The sequence below is a fragment of the Ranitomeya variabilis genome, chromosome 5, assembly GCF_051348905.1.
Source record: "Ranitomeya variabilis isolate aRanVar5 chromosome 5, aRanVar5.hap1, whole genome shotgun sequence".
NCBI classification, from domain to species: Eukaryota; Metazoa; Chordata; class Amphibia; order Anura; family Dendrobatidae; genus Ranitomeya; species Ranitomeya variabilis.
This window is the reverse complement of record NC_135236.1, coordinates 688487034-688511694: the sequence shown is the minus strand read 5'-3', so window position 1 is coordinate 688511694 and position 24661 is coordinate 688487034. Positions and strand designations below refer to the sequence as shown.

Below are 24661 nucleotides of genomic sequence, written 5' to 3'. Positions count from 1 at the left end.
TGTCACCGCTGGTGAACGATGCTGCGCTCCATGCAGCTCATTCACCAGTGGTTTCCAGCCGGGACAGTCGCTTCTTGGCACCGTCCTGGTTGAAAACTATTTAGCCCCCAGGCTTGGATTACAGCGTAGGACACAAGGACGGCCAGGTATGGTATACTGTGGGTTTACTATTTTACTTTTATTACAGGAGATCGAGGGCATCGGGGAATTAGCTGTTGCAGTATGGTTTAATTTAGAACATAAAAGGAGTCTGTGTAATTTTTGAAAATAAAGGGCTTTATTCTGGCCGTGTCTTTATTTAACATTACAACTATAGGATTAGTAATGGGGGTGTCTTATAGAGACATCTCCATTACTAAGCCGTGGGCTTGATGTCACCTGAAAGGTGACATCAACCCCACAAATATTACCCCACTTGCCACCGCTACAGGGCAACTGGGAAGAGCCGGACAAAGCACCAGAAAAGGCGCATCTAATAGATGTGCCTTTTCTGGGCAGCTGCAGGCTGCTGTTTTAGACTGGGGGGGGGCTATATCAATGGCCCCTTAGCAGTCTGAGAATAGCAGCCCCAGCTGTGAGCTTTAGCAAAACTCCTTGTCAAAAATGGGGGGCCTCATGCCTTTTTTGTATAATTTAAATCATTTAAAAAAAACAGCGTGGGGACCCCTCTATTCTTGATAACCAGCCTTGTAGAAGCTGACAGTGAGGGTTGCAGCCCCCAGCTGTGAGTTTTGTCTGGTTGGTTAATAAAATAAGGGGGCACCCACGTGAGGTTTTTCATTAATTTATTTCCGAACGATTGCAGCCAGCGGCTGTGGAATAATACCCCGATCATCCGCGCCTACTATCACGGTTATTAGCGGCAGCAGGTGTCGGATGATGGGGATAACAGTCCCAAAAGCCCCCACCTGCTGTTGTTCGGACTTTAATATAAAGCTCATCATTCTCCTCTGATCGCCAGCAGAGCAGGGGAGAATGATGACAGCCGGGGAACAGTGCTTACTGCAGCACTTCTTCCCCGGCGGCTGTCTGTATGATACTGATGCGGCACACGTAGTACACACACAGACACATATCTCCGGTACCACAAAATACGGACGTGTGAAACCGGCCTCAAAATGTAAAGGCGTTAGGTTTCAGAATGATCCGTAGTAAGGCTGTTATAGTATATTACACAGGGGTTGTTTTTATTTATTTGCACATATGGTTTTACAGGTTTTGTGGGCATTTTCTGTGTTTCTTCTGTTCTGCTGGGAGGAGTGACTTCATGTTCCAGGACTATTTGGTTGCAATCACCTGTGATTCTCTATATCAGGGGCCCTGTAATTTCCTGCTAGCACAGGACACATTGAAGCGCAGCTAGCGCGAAACGGCCGTCGTCCACAGAAGGGATCCGCTCCTCCCCCGCTGTACCCATGTTATGGACTAAATAAAGGAATGTTTTACCAGATGGTGAGTGCCACCCTTTTTTTTTCTTTTTTTGGACTATAAGTGATATTAAAAGTGCTACCAGCGGACACCAGCAGAGGGCGACATTACCAGTGCTACCAGCAGACACCAGCAGAGGGCGACATTACCAGTGCTACCAGAGGACACCAGCAGAGGGCGACATTACCAGTGCTACCAGAGGACACCAGCAGAGGGCGACATTACCAGTGCTACCAGCAGACACCAGCAGAGGGCGACATTACCAGTGTTACCAGCAGACACCAGCAGAGGGCGACATTACCAGTGCTACCAGCAGACACAGGCAGAGGGCGACATTACCAGTGTTACCAGCGGACACCAGCAGAGGGAGACATTACCAGTGTTACCAGCAGAGGGCGACATTACCAGTGTTACCAGCAGACACCAGCAGAGGGCGACATTACCAGTGTTACCAGCGGACACCAGCAGAGGGCGACATTACCAGTGTTACCAGCAGACACCAGCAGAGGGCGACATTACCAGTGTTACCAGCAGACACCAGCAGAGGGCGACATTACCAGTGCTACCAGAGGACACCAGCAGAGGGCGACATTACCAGTGCTACCAGCAGACACCAGCAGAGGGCGACATTACCAGTGTTACCAGCAGACACCAGCAGAGGGCGACATTACCAGTGCTACCAGCAGACACAGGCAGAGGGCGACATTACCAGTGTTACCAGCGGACACCAGCAGAGGGCGACATTACCAGTGTTACCAGCGGACACCAGCAGAGGGCGACATTACCAGTGTTACCAGCGGACACCAGCAGAGGGCGACATTACCAGTGTTACCAGCGGACACCAGCAGAGGGCGACATTACCAGTGCTACCAGCGGACACCAGCAGAGGGAGACGTTACCAGTGTTACCAGCGGACACCAGCAGAGGGCGACGTTACCAGTGCTACCAGCGGACACCAGCAGAGGGCGACATTACCAGTGTTACCAGCGGACACCAGCAGAGGGCGACATTACCAGTGCTACCAGCGGACACCAGCAGAGGGAGACATTACCAGTGTTACCAGCGGACACCAGCAGAGGGCGACATTACCAGTGTTACCAGCAGACACCAGCAGAGGGCGACATTACCAGTGTTACCAGCAGACACCAGCAGAGGGCGACATTACCAGTGTTACCAGCAGACACCAGCAGAGGGCGACATTACCAGTGCTACCAGCGGACACCAGCAGAGGGAGACATTACCAGTGTTACCAGCGGACACCAGCAGAGGGCGACATTACCAGTGTTACCAGCGGACACCAGCAGAGGGCGACATTACCAGTGCTACCAGCGGACACCAGCAGAGGGCGACATTACCAGTGCTACCAGCGGACACCAGCAGAGGGCGACATTACCAGTGTTACCAGCAGACACCAGCAGAGGGCGACATTACCAGTGTTACCAGCAGACACCAGCAGAGGGCGGCATTACCAGTGCTACAGCGGACACCAGCAGAGGGCGACATTACCAGTGCTACCAGCGGACACCAGCAGAGGGCGACATTACCAGTGTTACCAGCAGACACCAGCAGAGGGCGACATTACCAGTGTTACCAGCAGACACCAGCAGAGGGCGACATTACCAGTGTTACCAGCAGACACCAGCAGAGGGCGACATTACCAGTGCTACCAGCGGACACCAGTAGAGGGCGACATTACCAGTGCTACCAGCGGACACCAGCAGAGGGAGACATTACCAGTGTTACCAGCAGACACCAGCAGAGGGCGACATTACCAGTGTTACCAGCAGACACCAGCAGAGGGCGACATTACCAGTGCTACCAGCGGACACCAGCAGAGGGTGACATTACCAGTGTTACCAGCGGACACCAGCAGAGGGAGACATTACCAGTGTTACCAGCGGACACCAGCAGAGGGCGACATTACTAGTGTTACCAGCAGACACCAGCAGAGGGCGACATTACCAGTGCTACAGCGGACACCAGCAGAGGGCGACATTACCAGTGCTACCAGCGGACACCAGCAGAGGGCGACATTACCAGTGCTACCAGCGGACACCAGCAGAGGGCGACATTACCAGTGCTACCAGCGGACACCAGCAGAGGGCGACATTACCAGTGCTACCAGCGGACACCAGCAGAGGGCGACATTACCAGTGTTACCAGCGGACACCAGCAGAGGGCGACATTACCAGTGTTACCAGCAGACACCAGCAGAGGGCGACATTACCAGTGTTACCAGCAGACACCAGCAGAGGGCGACATTACCAGTGCTACCAGCGGACACCAGCAGAGGGCGACATTACCAGTGTTACCAGCAGACACCAGCAGAGGGCGACATTACCAGTGTTACCAGCAGACACCAGCAGAGGGCGACATTACCAGTGCTACAGCGGACACCAGCAGAGGGCGACATTACCAGTGCTACCAGCGGACACCAGCAGAGGGAGACATTACCAGTGTTACCAGCGGACACCAGCAGAGGGCGACATTACTAGTGTTACCAGCAGACACCAGCAGAGGGCGACATTACCAGTGCTACCAGCGGACACCAGCAGAGGGCGACATTACCAGTGCTACCAGCGGACACCAGCAGAGGGCGACATTACCAGTGCTACCAGCGGACACCAGCAGAGGGCGACATTACCAGTGCTACCAGCGGACACCAGCAGAGGGCGACATTACCAGTGCTACCAGCGGACACCAGCAGAGGGCGACATTACCAGTGTTACCAGCGGACACCAGCAGAGGGCGACATTACCAGTGCTACCAGCGGACACCAGCAGAGGGCGACATTACCAGTGCTACCAGCGGACACCAGCAGAGGGCGACATTACCAGTGTTACCAGCGGACACCAGCAGAGGGCGACATTACTAGTGTTACCAGCAGACACCAGCAGAGGGCGACATTACCAGTGCTACAGCGGACACCAGCAGAGGGCGACATTACCAGTGCTACCAGCGGACACCAGCAGAGGGCGACATTACCAGTGTTACCAGCAGACACCAGCAGAGGGCGACATTACCAGTGTTACCAGCAGACACCAGCAGAGGGCGACATTACCAGTGTTACCAGCAGACACCAGCAGAGGGCGACATTACCAGTGCTACCAGCGGACACCAGTAGAGGGCGACATTACCAGTGTTACCAGCGGACACCAGCAGAGGGCGACATTACCAGTGTTACCAGCAGACACCAGCAGAGGGCGACATTACCAGTGCTACCAGCGGACACCAGCAGAGGGAGACATTACCAGTGTTACCAGCAGACACCAGCAGAGGGCGACATTACCAGTGTTACCAGCAGACACCAGCAGAGGGCGACATTACCAGTGCTACCAGCGGACACCAGCAGAGGGAGACATTACCAGTGTTACCAGCGGACACCAGCAGAGGGCGACATTACTAGTGTTACCAGCAGACACCAGCAGAGGGCGACATTACCAGTGCTACAGCGGACACCAGCAGAGGGCGACATTACCAGTGCTACCAGCGGACACCAGCAGAGGGCGACATTACCAGTGTTACCAGCAGACACCAGCAGAGGGCGACATTACCAGTGTTACCAGCGGACACCAGCAGAGGGCGACATTACCAGTGTTACCAGCGGACACCAGCAGAGGGCGACATTACCAGTGTTACCAGCGGACACCAGCAGAGGGCGACATTACCAGTGTTACCAGCAGACACCAGCAGAGGGAGACATTACCAGTGTTACCAGCAGACACCAGCAGAGGGCGACATTACCAGTGTTACCAGCGGACACCAGCAGAGGGCGACATTACCAGTGTTACCAGCAGACACCAGCAGAGGGCGACATTACCAGTGCTACCAGCGGACACCAGCAGAGGGCGACATTACCAGTGTTACCAGCAGACACCAGCAGAGGGCGACATTACCAGTGCTACCAGCGGACACCAGCAGAGGGCGACATTACCAGTGTTACCAGCAGACACCAGCAGAGGGCGACATTACCAGTGTTACCAGCAGACACCAGCAGAGGGCGACATTACCAGTGCTACCAGCGGACACCAGTAGAGGGCGACATTACCAGTGCTACCAGCAGACACCAGCAGAGGGCGACATTACCAGTGCTACCAGCGGACACCAGTAGAGGGCGACATTACCAGTGCTACCAGCGGACACCAGCAGAGGGCGACATTACCAGTGCTACCAGTGGACACTGTGGGCTCGGGTTGGCGGTACACTGTGGGCTCTGGTTGGCGGTACGCTGTGGGCTCGGGTTGGCGGTACACTGTGGGCTCAGGCTGGCGGCACACTGTACGTTCAAGATGGCGGCACACTGTGGGCTCTGGTTGGTGGTACAATGTGGGCTCGGGTTGGCGGTACGCTGTGGGCTCGGGTTGGCGGTACGCTGTGGGCTCGGGTTGGCGGTACAATGTGGGCTCGGGTTGGCGGTACGCTGTGGGCTCGGGCTGGCGGCACCTGTGGGCTCGGGTTGGCGGTACACTGTGGGCTCGGGTTGGCGGTACACTGTGGGCTCGGGTTGGCGGTACACTGTGGGCTCGGGTTGGTGGTACAATGTGGGCTCGGGTTGGCGGTACGCTGTGGGCTCGGGTTGGCGGTACACTGTGGGCTCGGGTTGGCGGTACACTGTGGGCTCGGGTTGGTGGTACAATGTGGGCTCGGGTTGGCGGTACGCTGTGGGCTCGGGTTGGTGGTACAATGTGGGCTCGGGTTGGCGGTACGCTGTGGGCTCGGGTTGGCGGTACACTGTGGGCTCGGGTTGGCGGTACGCTGTGGGCTCGGGTTGGCGGTACACTGTGGGCTCGGGTTGGCGGTACGCTGTGGGCTCGGGTTGGTGGTACAATGTGGGCTCGGGTTGGCGGTACGCTGTGGGCTCGGGTTGGCGGTACACTGTGGGCTCGGGTTGGCGGTACACTGTGGCCATTGTGGGGTTCTCCAGCAGCTGTACCATTGTGTGCATTCGGCCACTGTAGCCATCACTTACAGTTGTTCTTCACTGCCGTCGTCTTCTTCTGCCGCCCGTCGTCCGCCCCGCCATAGATCTCCGCCATCACCGTCAGGCTGGTGGTGTTGGTCTTGGACAGGCTTCCATGTGGCAGGAAGAAGCCGCTGATCACCTGGAAAACACGGAGAGCAGGGGTGCTAAGGAGCAAGGGGCCACAGAGGATCAAGAGGCTCCAGGGGAGCGAGGGGCCACAGAGGAGTGAGGGGCCACAGAGGAGCGAGGGGCCGCAAAGGAGCGAGGGGCTACACAAAAGCAATGGGCCCCAGAGGGGCAATGGACCACATAGGAGCGAGGAGCTATAGATTATTATTAAGGGGCTCCAAAGCAGCGAGGGGCCGCAGAGGAGCGAGGGGCAAAAGAGGAATGAGGGGCCAGAGGAGCGAGGGGCCACAGAGGAGCGAGGGGCCACAGAGGAGCGAAAGGCAGCAGTAAAGAGTTATTACAGCACGGTACCAACATTGTTTCTGAGGGCTGCAGCCTCAACCCCTCATACTCTGCGGTGTACAGGTGGAGGGGGACTCAGTGATACCTTAATGGTGTAGAGCAGGGGACGTGTGCTCCGGTGGAGGGGGACTCTGTGATACCTTAATGGTGTAGAGCAGGGGACGTGTGCTGCGGTGGTGGGGGACTCGGTGATACCTTAATGGTGTAGAGCAGAGGCAGTGTGCTGCGGTGGAAGGGGACTCTATGATACCTTAATGGTGTAGAGAAGAGGCCGTGTGCTGCGGTGGTGGGGGACTCTGTGATACCTTAATGGTGTAGAGCAGAGGACGTGTGCTCCGGTGGAGGGGGACTCTGTGATACCTTAATGGTGTAGAGCAGGGGACGTGTGCTGCGGTGGTGGGGGACTCAGTGATACCTTAATGGTGTAGAGCAGAGGCAGTGTGCTGCGGTGGAGGGGGACTCAGTGATACCTTAATGGTGTAGAGCAGAGGCAGTGTGCTGCGGTGGTGGGGGACTCGGTGATACCTTAATGGTGTAGAGCAGGGGACGTGTGCTCCGGTGGAGGGGGACTCTGTGATACCTTAATGGTGTAGAGCAGGGGACGTGTGCTGCGGTGGTGGGGGACTCGGTGATACCTTAATGGTGTAGAGCAGAGGCCGTGTGCTGCGGTGGAGGGGGACTCTATGATACCTTAATGGTGTAGAGAAGAGGCCGTGTGCTGCGGTGGTGGGGGACTCGGTGATACCTTAATGGTGTAGAGCAGAGGACGTGTGCTCCGGTGGAGGGGGACTCTGTGATACCTTAATGGTGTAGAGCAGGGGACGTGTGCTGCGGTGGTGGGGGACTCGGTGATACCTTAATGGTGTAGAGCAGAGGCCGTGTGCTGCGGTGGAGGGGGACTCAGTGATACCTTAATGGTGTAGAGCAGGGGACGTGTGGTGCAGTGGAGGGGGACTCGGTGATACCTTAATGGTGTAAAGCAGAAGCAGTGTGCTGCGGTGGAGGGGGACTCTGTGATACCTTAATGGTGTAGAGCAGGGGACGTGTGCTGCGGTGGAGGGGGACTCGGTGATACCTTAATGGTGTAGAGCAGGGGCCGTGAGCTCCGGTGGAGGGGGACTCGGTGATACCTTAATGGTGTAGAGCAGAAGCAGTGTGCTGCGGTGGAGGGGGACTCGGTGATACCTTAATGGTGTAGAGCAGAGGCCGTGTGCTGCGGTGGAAGGGGACTCGGTGATACCTTAATGGGGTAGAGCAGAGGCAGTGTGCTGCGGTGGAGGGGGACTCGGTGATACCTTAATGGTGTAGAGCAGGGGACGTGTGCTGCGGTGGTGGGGGACTCGGTGATACCTTAATGGTGTAGAGAAGAGGCCGTGTGCTGCGGTGGAGGGGGACTCGGTGATACCTTAATGGTGTAGAGCAGAGGTAGTGTGCTGCGGTGGAGGGGGACTCGGTGATACCTTAATGGTGTAGAGCAGGGGACGTGTGCTCCGGTGGAGGGGGACTCTGTGATACCTTAATGGTGTAGAGCAGGGGACGTGTGCTGCGGTGGAAGGGGACTCGGTGATACCTTAATGGTGTAGAGCAGAAGCAGTGTGCTGCGGTGGAGGGGGACTCTGTGATACCTTAATGGTGTAGAGCAGGGGACGTGTGCTGCGGTGGTGGGGGACTCGGTGATACCTTAATGGTGTTGAGCAGAGGCAGTGTGCTGCGGTGGAGGGGGACTCGGTGATACCTTAATGGTGTAGAGAAGAGGCCGTGTGCTGCGGTGGAGGGGGACTCGGTGATACCTTAATGGTGTAGAGCAGGGGACGTGTGCTCCGGTGGAGGGGGACTCTGTGATACCTTAATGGTGTAGAGCAGGGGACGTGTGCTGCGGTGGTGGGGGACTCGGTGATACCTTAATGGTGTAGAGCAGAGGCCGTGTGCTGCGGTGGAAGGGGACTCGGTGATACCTTAATGGTGTAGAGCAGAAGCAGTGTGCTGCGGTGGAGGGGGACTCTGTGATACCTTAATGGTGTAGAGCAGGGGACGTGTGCTGCGGTGGTGGGGGACTCGGTGATACCTTAATGGTGTAGAGAAGAGGCCGTGTGCTGCGGTGGAGGGGGACTCGGTGATACCTTAATGGTGTAGAGAAGAGGCCGTGTGCTGCGGTGGAGGGGGACTCGGTGATACCTTAATGGTGTAGAGAAGAGGCCGTGTGCTGCGGTGGAGGGGGACTCGGTGATACCTTAATGGGGTAGAGCAGAGGCAGTGTGCTGCGGTGGAGGGGGACTCGGTGATACCTTAATGGTGTAGAGCAGAAGCAGTGTGCTCCGGTGGAGGGGGACTCGGTGATACCTTAACGGTGTAGAGCAGAAGCAGTGTGCTCCGGTGGAGGGGGACTCGGTGATACCTTAATGGTGTAGAGAAGAGGCCGTGTGCTGTGGTGGAGGGGGACTCGGTGATACCTTAATGGTGTAGAGCAGAAGCAGTGTGCTGCGGTGGAGGGGGACTCGGTGATACCTTAATGGGGTAGAGCAGAGGCAGTGTGCTGCGGTGGAGGGGGACTCGGTGATACCTTAATGGGGTAGAGCAGAGGCAGTGTGCTGCGGTGGAAGGGGACTCGGTGATACCTTAATGGGGTAGAGCAGAGGCAGTGTGCTGCGGTGGAGGGGGACTCGGTGATACCTTAATGGGGTAGAGCAGAGGCCGTGTGCTGCGGTGGAGGGGGACTCAGTGATACCTTAATGGTGTAGAGCAGAGGCAGTGTGCTGCGGTGGAGGGGGACTCGGTGATACCTTAATGGTGTAGAGCAGGGGCCGTGTGCTGCGGTGGAGGGGGACTCGGTGATACCTTAATGGTGTAAAGCAGGGGACGTGTGCTGCGGTGGAGGAGGACTTGGTGATACCTTAATGGGGTAGAGCAGAGGCCGTGTGCTGCGGTGGAGGGGGACTCGGTGATACCTTAATGGTGTAGAGCAGAAGCAGTGTGCTGCGGTGGAGGAGGACTTGGTGATACCTTAATGGTGTAGAGCAGAAGCAGTGTGCTGCGGTGGAGGGGGACTTGGTGATACCTTAATGGTGTAGAGCAGAGGCCGTGTGCTGCGGTGGAGGGGGACTCGGTGATACCTTAATGGTGTAGAGAAGAGGCAGTGTGCTGCGGTGGAGGAGGACTTGGTGATACCTTAATGGGGTAGAGCAGAGGCCGTGTGCTGCGGTGGAGGGGGACTCGGTGACACCTTAATGGGGTAGAGCAGAGGCCGTGTGCTGCGGTGGAGGGGGACTCGGTGATACCTTAATGGTGTTGAGCAGAGGCAGTGTGCTGCGGTGGAGGGGGACTCGGTGATACCTTAATGGTGTAGAGAAGAGGCAGTGTGCTGCGGTGGAGGAGGACTTGGTGATACCTTAATGGGGTAGAGCAGAGGCCGTGTGCTGCGGTGGAGGGGGACTCGGTGACACCTTAATGGTGTAGAGCAGAGGCCGTGTGCTGCGGTGGTGGGGGACTCGGTGATACCTTAATGGTGTAGAGCAGGGGACGTGTGCTGCGGTGGAGGGGGACTTGGTGATACCTTAATGGTGTAGAGCAGGGGACGTGTGCTGCGGTGGAGGGGGACTCGGTGATACCTTAATGGTGTAGAGCAGGGGACGTGTGCTGCGGTGGAGGAGGACTCGGTGATACCTTAATGGTGTAGAGCAGGGGCCGTGAGCTCCGGTGGAGGGGGACTCGGTGATACCTTAATGGGGTAGAGCAGGGGACGTGTGCTGCGGTGGAGGGGGACTCAGTGATACCTTAATGGTGTAGAGCAGGGGACGTGTGCTGCGGTGGAGGGGGACTCGGTGATACCTAATTGGGGTAGAGAAGAGGCTGTGTGCTCCGGTGGAGGGGGACTCAGTGATACCTTAATGGTGTAGAGCAGGGGACGTGTGGTGCAGTGGAGGGGGACTCGGTGATACCTTAATGGGGTAGAGCAGGGGCCGTGTGCTGCGGTGGAGGGGGACTCAGTGATACCTTAATGGTGTAGAGCAGGGGACGTGTGCTGCGGTGGAGGGGGACTCGGTGATACCTAATTGGGGTAGAGAAGAGGCTGTGTGCTCCGGTGGAGGGGGACTCAGTGATACCTTAATGGTGTAGAGCAGGGGACGTGTGGTGCAGTGGAGGGGGACTCGGTGATACCTTAATGGGGTAGAGCAGGGGCCGTGTGCTGCGGTGGAGGGGAACTCGGTGATACCTTAATAGTGAAGATCAGTGGCCGTGTGCTGCATTGGGGGGCGCTCTCCTCACTCAGCAGATATTCTGGCTTCAGGACGTATCCGCAGCCTCCGTTATCCAGGAACTTCCCGTCCTGCAGATCCATGGCAATCCCCGGAGTCTGGAAATTCAGCGCGACTGCGGAGATGCGGAGGAGAGCACAGGATAACAATGCTGGGAGGGCGACACAATGTATCAGTGCAGAGAGGGTTGTACCCACCCATCTGACAGCCCACGTTCCAGAATTCCGAGGGGCAGAAGTTGGAGGAACCGGTCCGGGATCCTTTAGGGTAAATCCGGGTGAGGAACCTGCAGGTGTGATGGACGAACTCCGGGGCTGTTGGTGAAGAGGAGACGTACGGTTATTGTCACCTTCGATGGGATCCAGTGACCTGACACCCCAAGATGTCTCCTGAACCCAAATCATCCCCCGACCCCAGCGATGTCCCCCGAACCAAGCTCATCACCCCTGACACCAGCGATGTCCCCCGACCCCAAATCATAACCACCAACCCCTAGCGATGTCCCCTGACCTCAAATCATCACGCCCGACCCCAAATCATCACCATGTACGCTGACCACAAATTATCACTCCGACCGCTAGTCACACTTGACACCTCAGTCATCATCCCTGACTGTCAGGAAATAGGACAAAGGTTCTGATTACTTCAATTACACATACAGCGCTCTCAGCTGCAGTTTCCTGTGCCTGTGTGTAATCCTAAACCCTTCATTTCCCCTTCCCTCAGGAATGTTTATGGCTTGGCGCTGCGAAAACCAGACTCTGTGTAAAACTCCTCATTCCCCCCTCCCATCTGATACTGGCTGAAACTGGTACAGCAAGCATGGCATTCTTTGTTCTAGTAAAGCTAGGTATATTGGCACCGATCTAGGCTAGAGATATAAGGATTATATATTCCGGATGTCCATTGAGAGATCTATAACTCACTGAAATCGCTAAGAGCTAAACCCAATGAGTGCAAGGAGTGGGTTTCTCTGTAAGCAGGTTATGTAACTACGCCGTGTTTACTCTTAAAAGATTCCCCCCGGTGTGGTGCACTTGCTGATCATTATGTCGTTCATATTCGAGGTTCATACAGCGAGCTATGTATAAAAAATGGTTTGTCACAGCTCTAAGAAAGGGGAGGATTCAGCCCTGAGAGAGGTCACCACAGGGGGAGTGCCTTGGTTTTAGGCTGGGAAATAAGTGAGTGAAGCAGCAGTCTTCCATTGTCTTTTTTCCGGGGTCTAGCTGCTAGACAGGAGTGATGGATTTGGATATATGCTCGCCCATCCCCCACAGCACACGGGCAGCCATGAGATGAAATGACATAACGAAATGTGTGTTCTCTTCAACTTTAATCCCATTTTATTTGTAATCGTACTGTACATACGATACTTGCCTTCTTTATAATATCTTTTTATACTTCTGTGAACACTGCCAACATTTTTTGGAGTAAAATATATAAGATTACTAGCTTTGCCTCTCTTTGCTCTATAATGTACTGTCACGTCCTCTGAGGTGAATTACGTTACAAATCTGGGTTGGCTCCGGACCTGTTAATAATTAATAAATCGGAGCTGGTGGCAGCGGATTTGTCCTGTGCGTTTGGGAGGCTGGGTAGCGACAGACAGCATTGATAATTATTGTTCCCGTCTGAGTGGGAGTAGTTATATCGTCCTTGCTGCAGTGTGCCCATTAGCCAGTACAAAGTAAGGCACCTTTCTGGTGAACAATTATTTTAGGTGCAGTACCAGGTCTGACCTGAGGGTAACGGGGGCGCCAGAGAGCTGCAGGTTCCAAACAGGAACTGGGAAGTGGGATATAAATAAATCCTTAATCCTTAACAAAGAACCAGGGACAACCAAACAACCCCGGTTCATGACAAATTGGTGTGAGTGGCGGGGATGATACAGGTACCCTCCCCGTGAACAGTGACATATTGGTGGCAGAGCGGTGGGATAATAGAGCATTAGTGATCTGGTTTGAGCAATCATTCCTCTCACTAAAAACTTGCACAGTTCTTGCGAGGACTTGGCGCAAAAAAGTTTTGGAGAACAAGCTCAGTGTTTACTAGTCCTGAGACTATAGTGTGTACTTGCCATTACCCCCTCCCTTTCTCTTTCTATCCTTTTATTTGGCAATGATGGCTGCAAAAGGAGAAGCCTGGTACACCCAGCAGAAGGACACTCTTGTTGGAGTATGCACGTACCACGGCCTGGATCCCCATGGAAAAACCAAAGCTCAATTGGTCACGGAACTGATGCGATTTGAAGAAGACCAAGCCCGGCCTCAGGGTCCAGCAGACGCAGAAGCCAGGACCAGAGAAAATGGTGCTGCAGCAGAGGTCCAACCACTGAATGCTGGCCCTTCTAGCAACCAGGATGGATTGGACCCCCACCTGCTGGTGGCCTTGGAACAACGCCCCGCCGACGACCGTTATGGACATCTGCAGCTGATCCAGCAATACCATGAGAAAGCGGAAAAGCGAGACGCGGAGAGAGCCCAGCGAGAGGCCCAAGCTCGGAGGGAACATGAACTGCGGCTGGCCCAACTCAGAGTCGTACAATATACCACGCAGAGCAGTGAGTCCAGCAAAGCGCAGTTCCCTAAACCCCGGCCAGAGCACTTTCCTGTGATGGAAAAGGACAGGCACTTGGACACTTTCCTGCGGGCCTTTGAGAAAGCCTGCTGACAGAATTGGCTGCCAGATAACCAATGGGCCCGATTCCTGACCCCAGGGCTAAAAGGCAAAGCTCTGGAGAAGTTTGCTTATGTCCCGACAGACCAAGATGAAGATTATGAGGCCATCAAGCAGGCCCTGATAACCAAGTACCAGCTTACACCTGAGGTTTACCGTAGAAAGTTCAGGAACCTCCAATGTGGCCCACATGACAGTTATAGCGATGTGGTGCATGGACTCAGGACCCACTTTGACCAGTGGACCCAAGGACTGTCACACAGTTTGTGACACACTTTGCACAGCTGCGGGACCTGATGATCAAAGACCAGTTCTTCCATCTTTGCCCAGCTGTGGTGCAACAGTTCGTGATGGACAGAGAACCCAAAGACGTGACTAAAGCTGCGCAGATTGCCGATGCCTATGAGGCCAACCGTAAATCGGAAGTGCGGAAGCCAGTTACCGCCAGCTGGAGAGGAGGTAAGCCTGCATCCAACGCCAGTGCCCCTGCCAGCCAACTTACCAGAGGCCCAGTCCCCGTTGCAAACAACACCAGACCTACCAGCGACCTTCGCCAGTGCTTTTTCTTCAAACGGACTGGTCATATCAGTGCCAACTGTCCGGAGAAGCAGAGGAACCTCACAGCCAAGGCCACAGGGCCTAATGCAGCAGTTCTTTTGGTGGGTGGGGCGGTTGTATGACAATGTGCAGCATGTCACCATGGGGGGCCATGTCGCTCAAGGTCTCAAGGACACCGGGGCTGAACAGACCCTCATCCAACCCGAACTGGTGGCCCCTGAAGACATAATTCCGGGGAAAACCCTGACTGTCACCGGGATTGGGGGCATCAGCTGTCCCCTGCCAATGGCCTGGGTGTATATAGATTGGGGTGCCGGGAGCAGGGTGAAGGAAATGGGGCTGTCTGATAACTTGCCCACTGATGTTTTATTGGAGACTGATTTGGGGAGGATGGTAGCATATTATGTCCCTGACTCACCTCCCCGATCGAATGCTGATGATAGCGATGGGAAATTGCATGTGTTACCTGACAATGCTTTACCGATTAATGATGTACCTGATAATCATTTTTAAGAAAATGCCGAGGGTAATACTGATGATGCTTGTGGTGAAATATGCATAAATTAATATGTGTGCAGCGAACCATGTATAGGTTTATTGTATGACTAGTAATAATGTAACATCTGTCCTGAAGGCTGCAGGTCTCACCCAGGTGTTAATATGTATTTTCTTGAGAAGGCAGTCTACTGTCTAAGATCTCACCAGGGGGTCGTGCTGGGAACCAAGAACAAAGGGAACATTTGACACCTCCTAGCTCTTTAAAGAGAGACGTCAATTACAGCCTGACACTATCTATCTTGAGGGAAGCTTTACACAAAGAATCTCAGAGAAAATAATATATTCATTGGGGAAGCGGCCATGGTCCAATCAAAAACAAGAAATTAGAATATTAACCTGAGGGGCTGGTCTAGAAATCTGACCTCCAGAGTAAAGCTATAAATTAGGCCTGTATACATAGAATCGTGTTCACATGTGAGGGCAGCCTGGGAAGCTGATGTGATCCAGTCTATATTCATCATACCCTCAGGGAGCAGAAGCAGACTACAAGTTAGCTATTTCTGTAAGTTTTCTCCTGTTTATTTTATACTGTGTTGCATACCTGTATGTCTTTTTATTACCATAATTTTATATTCTCTCTTACTGTAAGCACGGAACCTTTTTGTATTAAATCATAAAACTTTAACAGTTGAACCTTGTATGTTCTAAAGAATCCATAGCCTAAGGTGTGTGAGCCTTATGACTGGTAGACAGTATTAGTAATAGTCTGGAACTCATCGCTTGTGTTTCGGTGAGTGGTGGCAGCGTGTATGAGCAGGTGTGTGGCCTGGGGTCGGTGTGTGATTTATGCTCCCACTACAGCATAGGACAGAGGTTGAATGCTGGACTGAGAGTGGGGAGATAGATTAACCCTTGCAGGCACTACCCCAAGTCACGTGCTTAGAGCGGTCACGTGACGAATTAGTGACAGCACGGAGAGGGATCCGTGACAATGCTGATGATGAAAATGTGCATGTGTTACCTGATAACCATTTATTTCCTAAGGATGATGTGTTCACAGGTGCAGGAGTGTTTAGCCATGTCACTCTGTGGGGTGAAATGACTGAGGAACCCCTAACAGGAACAAGCGATGGTGCTAAGGGAAATGGGGAGATGCATGGGAACCATAAGGAAGGTGATGCCGTGGAATTGACCAGTGCCACAGAGGAAGGTAACTGCCCCATAAATAGCACTGCTCCTGGGATGTTATGGGTGGATGGGGAGGTAGTACCCATAGCAGCGCCGGCTGATGGGTCTGTGGAAATCCCCGGGGAGTCAGACTATGTAGCTGCTGTCACCCGCAGTCAGAGTGCCTGGAACGCAGATAATGTTCTGCCTTCTGGACCCTCCTCAGTCACAGGAGTGACTGAACCAGAGATTGACCGAGAGCAGGTCCCGTGGGGAAGGGACCCCGACGTCGCTTCTGGCTGCCCCTAGCCAAGAGTTCCAGGCCGCTCTGCACTCAGATGCGAGCCTGGAGAATTTGAGACACCTCGCCGAGACGCCCACCTTCGTGACAGATAAGGAGAGGGTGTTCTGGGAACGAGGGAGGTTGTATCGGGAGACAGTACCCAGAAAATCCCAAAAGGAGTGGTTGAGGGAAAGACAGCTGGTCGTCCCGCACCAATTCAGGGTTGTTGTGGATTGCCCATGAGATCCCACTCGCTGGACACTTGGGGATCAGCAAAACTAAGGCCCGGCTGTCTCAACACTTCTATTGGCCCAAGATGGGGACAGATGTGACAAACTACTGCCGCACCTGCATCACCTGTCAAAGAGTGCGGAAGGCAGGGCCTGCTCTTAAGGCTCCACTGATCCCTTTGCCAGTGATAGATGAGCCTTTCCAGAGGATCACGGTGGACATTGTGGGCCCGCTGGTCATCCCCAGCAGCTCTGGAAAGCAATATATCCTCACTGTGGTAGACTACGCAGCCCGGTACCCAGAGGCAGTGGCTCTGTCCTCAACTAGGGCAGATAAGGAGGTAGATGCACTGTTGGCCATCTTTTCACGGGTACGATTTCCCAGGGAGATGCTTACCGATCAAGGGACCCAATTCACGTCTCGCCTAATGGAGGTTCTCTGTAAAAAAATGCAGGTGAAGCGTCTCGTATTGAGTGCGCATCAACCACAGACCAATGGCTTGTGTGAGAGCTTCAATGGTACCCTCAAACAGATGCTACACATGCTGGTTGAGACCCAAAGACGTGACTGGGAACGGTACCTCCTACACCTGCTATTCGCTTACCGACAGGTTCCACAGGCCTCAACGGGGTTCTCCCCCTTCGAGCTCCTGTACGGCAGGCGAGTCCAGGGAAAAGGAGCTGAACCCTTCTGAAGTGTTCATAGTGGAGTGTGTCATGCGCTTCCATGACAAAATGCAGTTGGTGCATGACATGACGCAGGCTCAGGCTGATCAGAAGCATTGGTAAGACCAGAACGCCCGGGAGCGGACCTACCAGGTGGGGCAAAAGGTGTGGGTGCTGGTCCCTGTCACGATTCCCACCGTGCTGACACCACTATGTCACGGATCAGGTGTGACCTTTGGCCAGCAAACGGCTATCACATGTGCAGGGGGGCTTATCTTAGTTGTCCCTCCACTGCTACAATGTGATGAAACACAAAAAAGGCTATTGACCTATCAATTTACCGCAGGGGCTTATTTTAGTTATCCCACTGCTGCTACAATATCACGAACTGCAGGGATTTATGTATATCGTATATCCCGCTTTCCAGTTCCGGTTGGGAACTTGGAGCTCTCTGGCGCACCCTTACCCTCAGGTCATATTAGGTACTGCACCTGGGGTAATTAGTTGCCAGAAAGGCTGCCTGCTATGTACTGGCTATTGGGCATGCTGCAGCGAGGGCGATATAACTACTCCCACTCAGGCAGGAACAATAATTATCAATGCCGCCGTCACTACAACGACTCCCAAATGCACAGAACAAGGTATGCTGCCACCAGCATCGATTACACGGGTCCGAAGCTAACCCAAAACAGTAGCGCAATTCACTTCAGAAGACTTAGGCTATGTTCACACGATCCTTTTTTCGCTGCGGATCCGCAGCGGATTTGCAGCTGCGGATCCGCAGACGTTTTCCATGCAGGGTACAGTACAATGTTACCCTATGGAAAACGAAATCCGCTGTGCCCACTATCCTTTTTTCGGCTTGAAAATCAGCGCGGATTTTCAGCGGAAAAAAAGAAGTACCATGTAAATTCTGTCTGCGGATTCCGCAGCGGGTTTCCACCTGCACCAATAGGAAAATGCAGCTGGAAACCCGCAGTGGAATCCGCAGTAGAAAAAGGACTGAAAACTGCAGTGAAAACCACCGCAGGTTTTGCACTGCGGTTTTCACAAATCAGGACCTGAAAAATCCGCAGCGAAAAAAGGATCGTGTGAACAAGCCCTTAGGGTACATTTTAGAGCAGGAGAACTAAACTAGTAATTATAAATTTTACTCCATAAAAAGACTAGGCAGTGTTTATAAAAGGCATCTAAAGATATTACAATATGAGACAAAGTATGTACAAAGCAATTATAAAATAAACATGGATTAAAGAAAGATAAACTCACATTTGCTTAGATCATTTCAGGCAAACCATGCTGGTAGGCGGAGCCCGAAATGTCCCAATGCATCAGGGAGGCTGTCTGTATTGAAGTCCCAGGCACGAATGAAGGCTGGGTCGAGTGCAGCAACTTATAACTGCAGGCTTGTGACATCACTAAAGGGGTTTGAGTTACCATCGCCCTCCACTCCCCTCAGATGTACAGTTTTTACCAACAATACTTATAATTCTCATATCTTAGCTTGAGAACATGTCAGAATCACAGCACACCCATCATTCATCTTATTTTAAAATTGGCTTTCTAATGATACCAAATTCGTCCTAGTTGTTCCACACGGTTCCGGAGAAATCCGCACTTTGTACTCGTTGTGTTTAGCTGCCCGCGCTTACAGTGTTTGACAGATCTACCTATGGAAGTTAGTAATATATACTCCTTATTTTCCTAGCCCAAATCGGTGACCCAATATCTTATTATAATAGAACAAAGAACCTCATGTCTTTTGAGAGAGACTAGACCAGTTTCAGCTGGTACTGGAGGGAGATTTGTGAGGCTACAGGAGCAAAAAAATTCCTGTGGTGGGGGCCATGATGGATTTGGGATCCACACACACACAAACATCTCAGCAAGCAGAAACACAGAGAGAAGGGGGGTCAGCGCCCACAGAATGTGTGCTAACAGGGAAAACTAAAAATCATATTATACATTATCATCGCAGTCCCCTTACCACAGGATAAGTTTCAGGCAGTCTGGGAAGACCCGTATGTCATCCACCAACAGCTCAACCCGGTCACTTACGTGGGCACGCTTGACCAAGCTCGGGGCAGGCGAAAGGTCTATAGAGGTTGTGGAGGTAAGCGCCTTGTTAACCGAACCCCAGCGGTCGCAGTTGCAGATCACGCTGGAACCCTTCTGGGCCGTGTTCTCCAACCGACCTGGAAGGACTGAGTTAGCGGTCCACGAAATGGACACCGGGAAACATGCCCCACTACGGCGAACACCCTATCGGATCTCCGACGAGTTGCAGCAGGTTATGCGCCAGGAGATCGATGAGATGTTACAGCCGGGGGTGATTCAACGGTCAAAGAGCGCGTGGGCCTCACTTGTAGTTCTCGTGCCAATGAAGGATCGGACCACCCGGTTTTGCGTGGACTACAGGGGGCTCAACATCATCGCAGCCTCTGACGCGCACCCAATGCCACGCATCGAGGAGCTGCTTGAGCAGTTAGCTGTCGCAGAATATCTGACCATAATGGATCTGAGTCGAGGATACTGGCAGATTCCCCTGAGCCCCGAAGCACAGGAGAAGTCTGCCTTTATCACACCCTTCGGACTGTACGAGTCCATGGTCATGCCCTTCGGCATGAAGAATGCCCCTGCCACTTTCCAGTGGATGGTCAACCACATGCTTCAGGACTGGAGAAGTACGCGGTGGCGTACTTGGATGACATTGCCATCTTCAATTATTCCTGGGACAAACACCTGCAGCATCTTCATGAGGTGCTCAGGTGAATTCACCTAGCCGGTCTGACCATCAAGGTGGGAAAGTGCTAGATGGGCATGAGAGAGGTCCATTACCTGGGGCACCGGGTAGGTGGGAGCTCCATAAGGCCAAAGTTTGGGAAAGTGGACGCGATCGCGTCCTGGCCCATCCCCAGGACCAAGAAACAGGTGATGTCCTTCCTGGGCACTGCAGGGTACTATAGGCGCTTCGTGCAGAACTATAGTAGCCTGACAAAACCCTTGACGGACCTCACCAGGAAGAAGCTACCCCAAACAGTCAACTGGACCGACGGCTGTGAGGGGGCTTTGAAAACGGCCCTGTGCAACTCTCCCATGTTACAAGCAGTCGACAGCAGTCAACCTGGTGCAGACCGACGCTAGCGAGTTTGACCTCGGTGCTGTGCTGAAGCATGTGGTTGACCATCCGCTGGAAAGTGGCAGGGGCATTCTTCATGCCGAGGGGCATGACCGTGGACTCGTACAGTCTGAAGGGTATGATAAAGGCGGACTTCTCATGCGCCTCGGGGCTCAGGGGAATCTGCCAGTATCCCCGACTCAGGTCCATTAAAGACAGATATTTTGCGCAAGCTAACCGCTCAAGCAGCTCCTCGATGCGTGGCATTGGGTACGCGTCAGAGGCTGTGATGGCGTTTCTTTGGCACGAGAATTACAGGTGAGACCAATGCACTCTTTGACCGTTGAATCACCTCCAACTGTAACATCTCATCGATCTCCTGACGCATAACCAGCTGCACCTCGTCGTAGATCCAATAGGGTGTTCGCCGTAGTGGGGCATGATTCCCGATGTCCACCTTGTGGACCACTAACTCAGTCCTTCCAGGTCGGTTGGAGAACACAGCCCGGAAGGGTTCCGGCGTGATCCGCAACTACGAACGCTGGGGTTCGGTTACCAAGGTGCTTACCTCCACGTCCTCGATGGACCCACTGGCCTTGGCTTGGGCCAGCATGTCCAGCAGGGGGTCTTCCTCCCAGTCTTCGGGCAGGCTGCAGATCGGTAGGACGAAAGGTTCACGTTTGTGATGTGCCTTCATCATGTTGACGTGAAAGGCCTTTGGCCTACCCCGAGCGTGGTCAAGCGTGACCACATAGGTGACTGGGTTGAGCTGTTGGTGGACGACGTATGGCCCTTCCCAGGCTGCCTGAAGCTTATCCTTTGGTACAGGGACCAGCATGAACACCTTTTGACCCACCGGGTAGGTCCGCTCTCGGGCGTTGTGGTCGTACCAGTGCTTCTGATCAGCCTGAGCCTGCGTCATGTTGTCATGCACCATCTGCGTCAAGGTCTGAATTTTGTCACGGAAGCGCATGACATACTCCACTATGGACACTTCAGAAGGGTTCGGCTCCTCTTCCCAGGATTCCCTTACCAACCCAAGGGGTCCCCGGACTCGCCTGCCCTATGGGAGCTTGAAGGGGGAGAACCGCATCGAGGCCTGCGGAACCTCTCGGTAAGCGAATAGCAGGTGTGAGAGGTACCACTCCCTGTCGCGTCCTTGGGTCTCATCCAGAATGCGTAGCATCTATTTGAGGGTACCGTTGAAGCGCTCACACAAGCCATTGGTCTGTGGGTGATAAGCACTCAATACCAGATGCTTCACCTGCATTTTCTTACAGAGCGCCTCCATTAGGTGAGACATGAATTGGGTCCCTTGATCGGTAAGCATCTCCCTGGGAAATCCTACCAGTGAAAAGATGGCCAACAGTGCATCCGCCACCTTATCCACCCTGTTTGAGGACAGAGCCACTGCCTCTGGGTACCGGGTAGCGTAGTCTACCACAGTGAGGACATATTGCTTTCCAGAGCTGCTTGGGGACGGCCAACGGGCCCACAATGGCTCCGCGATCCTCTGAAAAAGCTCCTCTATCACTGGCAAAAGGATCAGGGGAGCCTTAAGAGCAGGCCCCGCCTTCCCCACTCTTTGGCAGGTGATACAGGAGCAGCAGTAGTTTGTCACGTCTGTCCCCATCTTGGGCCAATAGAAGCGTTGAGACAGCCGGGCTTTAGTTTTGCAGATCCCCAAGTGTCCAGCGAGTGGGATCTCATGGGCAATCCGCAACAACTCACCCCTGCATTGCTGCGAGACGACTAGCTGCCTTTCCCTCAACAACTCCTTTTGGGATTTTCCGGGAACTGTCTCCCAGTACAACCTTTTTCGTTCCCAGAACACCCTCTCCTTATCAGTCACAGAGGTGGGCGTCTCAACGAGGTGTCTCAAATTCTCCATGCTTGCATCTGAGTGCAGAGCAGCCTGGAACTCCTGGCTAGGGGCAGCCAGAAGCGACGTCAGGGTCCCTTCCCCACGGGAACCCTCTGGGACATGCTCTGAGTCCATCTCTGGTTCAGTCATGCCTGCGACTGAGGAGGGTCCAGAAGGCAGAACGTTATCTGCGTTCCGGGCACTCTGAATGCGGGGGACAGCAGCTACGTAGGCTGTCTCCTCAGGAATTTCCCCAGACCCATCAGCCGGCGCTGCTATGGGCTCTACCTCCCCATCCACCCCCAACATCCCAGGAGCAGTGCTACTTATGGGGCAGTTACCTTCCTCTGTGACACTGGTCCGTTGCACGGCATCACCTTCCTCACGGTTCCCGTGCATCTCCCCATTTCCCTAAGCACCGTCGCTTAATCCTGATAGGGGTTCCTCAGCCATCCCACCCTGCAGAGTGACGTGGCTGAGCACTCCTGCCCCTGTGAATACATCATTCCTAGGAAACAAATGGTTATCAGGTAAGACATGCACATTTTCATCATCAGCAGCATCAGTATTACAGTCAGCATTTTCAGAGAAACGATTATCAGGTACATCATTACTCGATAAAGCATGGTCAGGTAACACATGCGATTTCCCATTGCTATCAGCATTCGATCGGGGAGGGGAGTCAGGGACATAGTATGCAACCATTCTCCCCAAATCAGTCCCCAATAAAACATCAGTGGGCAAGTTATCGGACAGCCCCAATTCCTTCACCCCGCTCCCGGCACCCCAATCTATATACACCCGGGCCATTGGCAGGGGACAGCAGATGCCCCCAATACAGGTGACAGTCATGGCTTTCCCCTGAATAATCTCTTTGGGGGCCGCCAGTTCGGGTCGGATGAGGGTTCGTTCAACCTTGAGGCCTGTAGCGACATGGCCTCCCACGGTGACGTGCTGCACGTTGTCACACACCCTCCCAACCACCCCACCCACCAAAAGAACTGCTGCATTAGGCCCTGGGACTTTGGCTGGGGGGTTCTTCTGCTTCTCTGGACAGTGGGCGCTGATATGACCAGTCCGCTTGCAGGAAAAACACTGGCGAAGGTCGATGGTAGGTCTGGTGCTGTTGGCAACAGGGACAGGGCCTCTGGTGTGTTGGCTGGCAGGGGTACTGATCTTGCTTGCAGGCTTACTCCCTCTCCAGCTGGCGGTGACTGGCTTCCGCACTTCTGATTTACGGTTGGCCTCATAGGCATCGGCAATCTGCGCTGGTTTAGTCACGTCTTTGGGCTCTCTGTCCATCACGAACTGTCGCACCTCAGCTGGGCAAAGATGTAAGAACTGGTCTTTGATAATCAGGTCTCCCAGCTGTGCAAAGGTGGTCACTGACAGTCCTTGGGTCCACTGGTCAGAGTGGGTCCGGAGTCCATGCACCACATCGCTATAACTGTCGTGTGGGCGACATTGGAGGTTCCGGAACTTTCTGCGGTAAACCTCAGGTGTAAGCTGGTACTTTGTTATCAGGGCCCGCTTGATCACCTCATAGTCTTCATCTTGGTCTGGCGGGAGAGAAGCAAACGCCTCCAGAGCTTTGCCTTTAGCCCTGGGGTCAAGTATCGGGCACATTGGTTATCCGGCAGCTGGTACTGTCTGAATTCTTTCTCAAAGGCCCGCAGGAAAGTGTCCAAGTCCCCATCCTTTTCCATCACAGGAAAGTGCTGTGGTCGGGATTTAGGGATCTGAGCGCTGCTGGGCTCACGGCTGGACTGGGACGACCTCGGTCCCTGGAGTCAGGCTAACTCCAGCCGGAGCTTCCGCTCCGCCTCCCGCTCGGCTCTCTGCGCCTCCCACTGGGCTTCTGCTTTCACTTGGCATTGCTGGATCAGCCTCAGACGTCCATCACGGTTGTCGGCGGGGAGTTGTTCCAAGGCCACCAGCAGGTGGAGGTCCAATCTGCCCTGGTTGCAAGTAGGGCAGGCATTCAGTGGTTGGGCCTCTGCTGCAGCATCAATTTCTCTGGTCCTGGCTTCTGCGTCTGCTGGACCCTGAGGCCGGGCTTGGTCTTCTTCAAATCGCATCAGTTCCGTGACCAATTGGGTCTTGGTCTTGCCATGGGGGTCCCGGCCATGGTACGTGCATATTCCAACAAGAGTGTCTCTTCTGCTTATACCTGTCTTCTCCTTCTACGGCCAACATTGCCAAATAAAAGATAGGATCGAAAAACAAAGAGAAAGGGATAGGGGAAATTGCAAGTACGCATGGTATAGTCTCAGGACTAGTAAACACTGAGCTTGCTCTTCAAAACTTTTTTTATTCACAGAGTCCTCTCCAGAACTGTGCAAGTTTTTAGTGAGAGGAATGATTGCTCAAACCCAATAACTAATGCTCTATTATCCCACCGCTCTGCCATCAATATGTCACTGTTCACGGGGAGGATACCTTTATCATCCCCACCACTCACACCAATTTGTCACGAACCGGGG

At 53.8% G+C, this 24661-nt stretch overlaps 1 protein-coding gene across 5 annotated transcripts in view; it reads right to left on the bottom strand.

The window, feature by feature from the left end:
- The window catches only part of PLCZ1 (phospholipase C zeta 1), a 58643-nt gene that overhangs the window by 5921 nt on the left and 28061 nt on the right, over window positions 1-24661 (bottom strand). For 3 of the 5 annotated variants that reach the window (XM_077267266.1, XM_077267267.1, XM_077267268.1), the window contains exons 9-11: window positions 11313-11429; window positions 11073-11266; window positions 6398-6530 (exon numbers count right to left, since the gene is read on the bottom strand). In XM_077267266.1, coding sequence (XP_077123381.1) covers window positions 6398-6530; window positions 11073-11266; window positions 11313-11429 — 444 coding nt within the window. The remainder of the gene's footprint in view (window positions 1-6397; window positions 6531-11072; window positions 11267-11312; window positions 11430-24661) is intronic. The other 2 variants (XM_077267269.1, XM_077267270.1) reach the window with 1 other exon arrangement.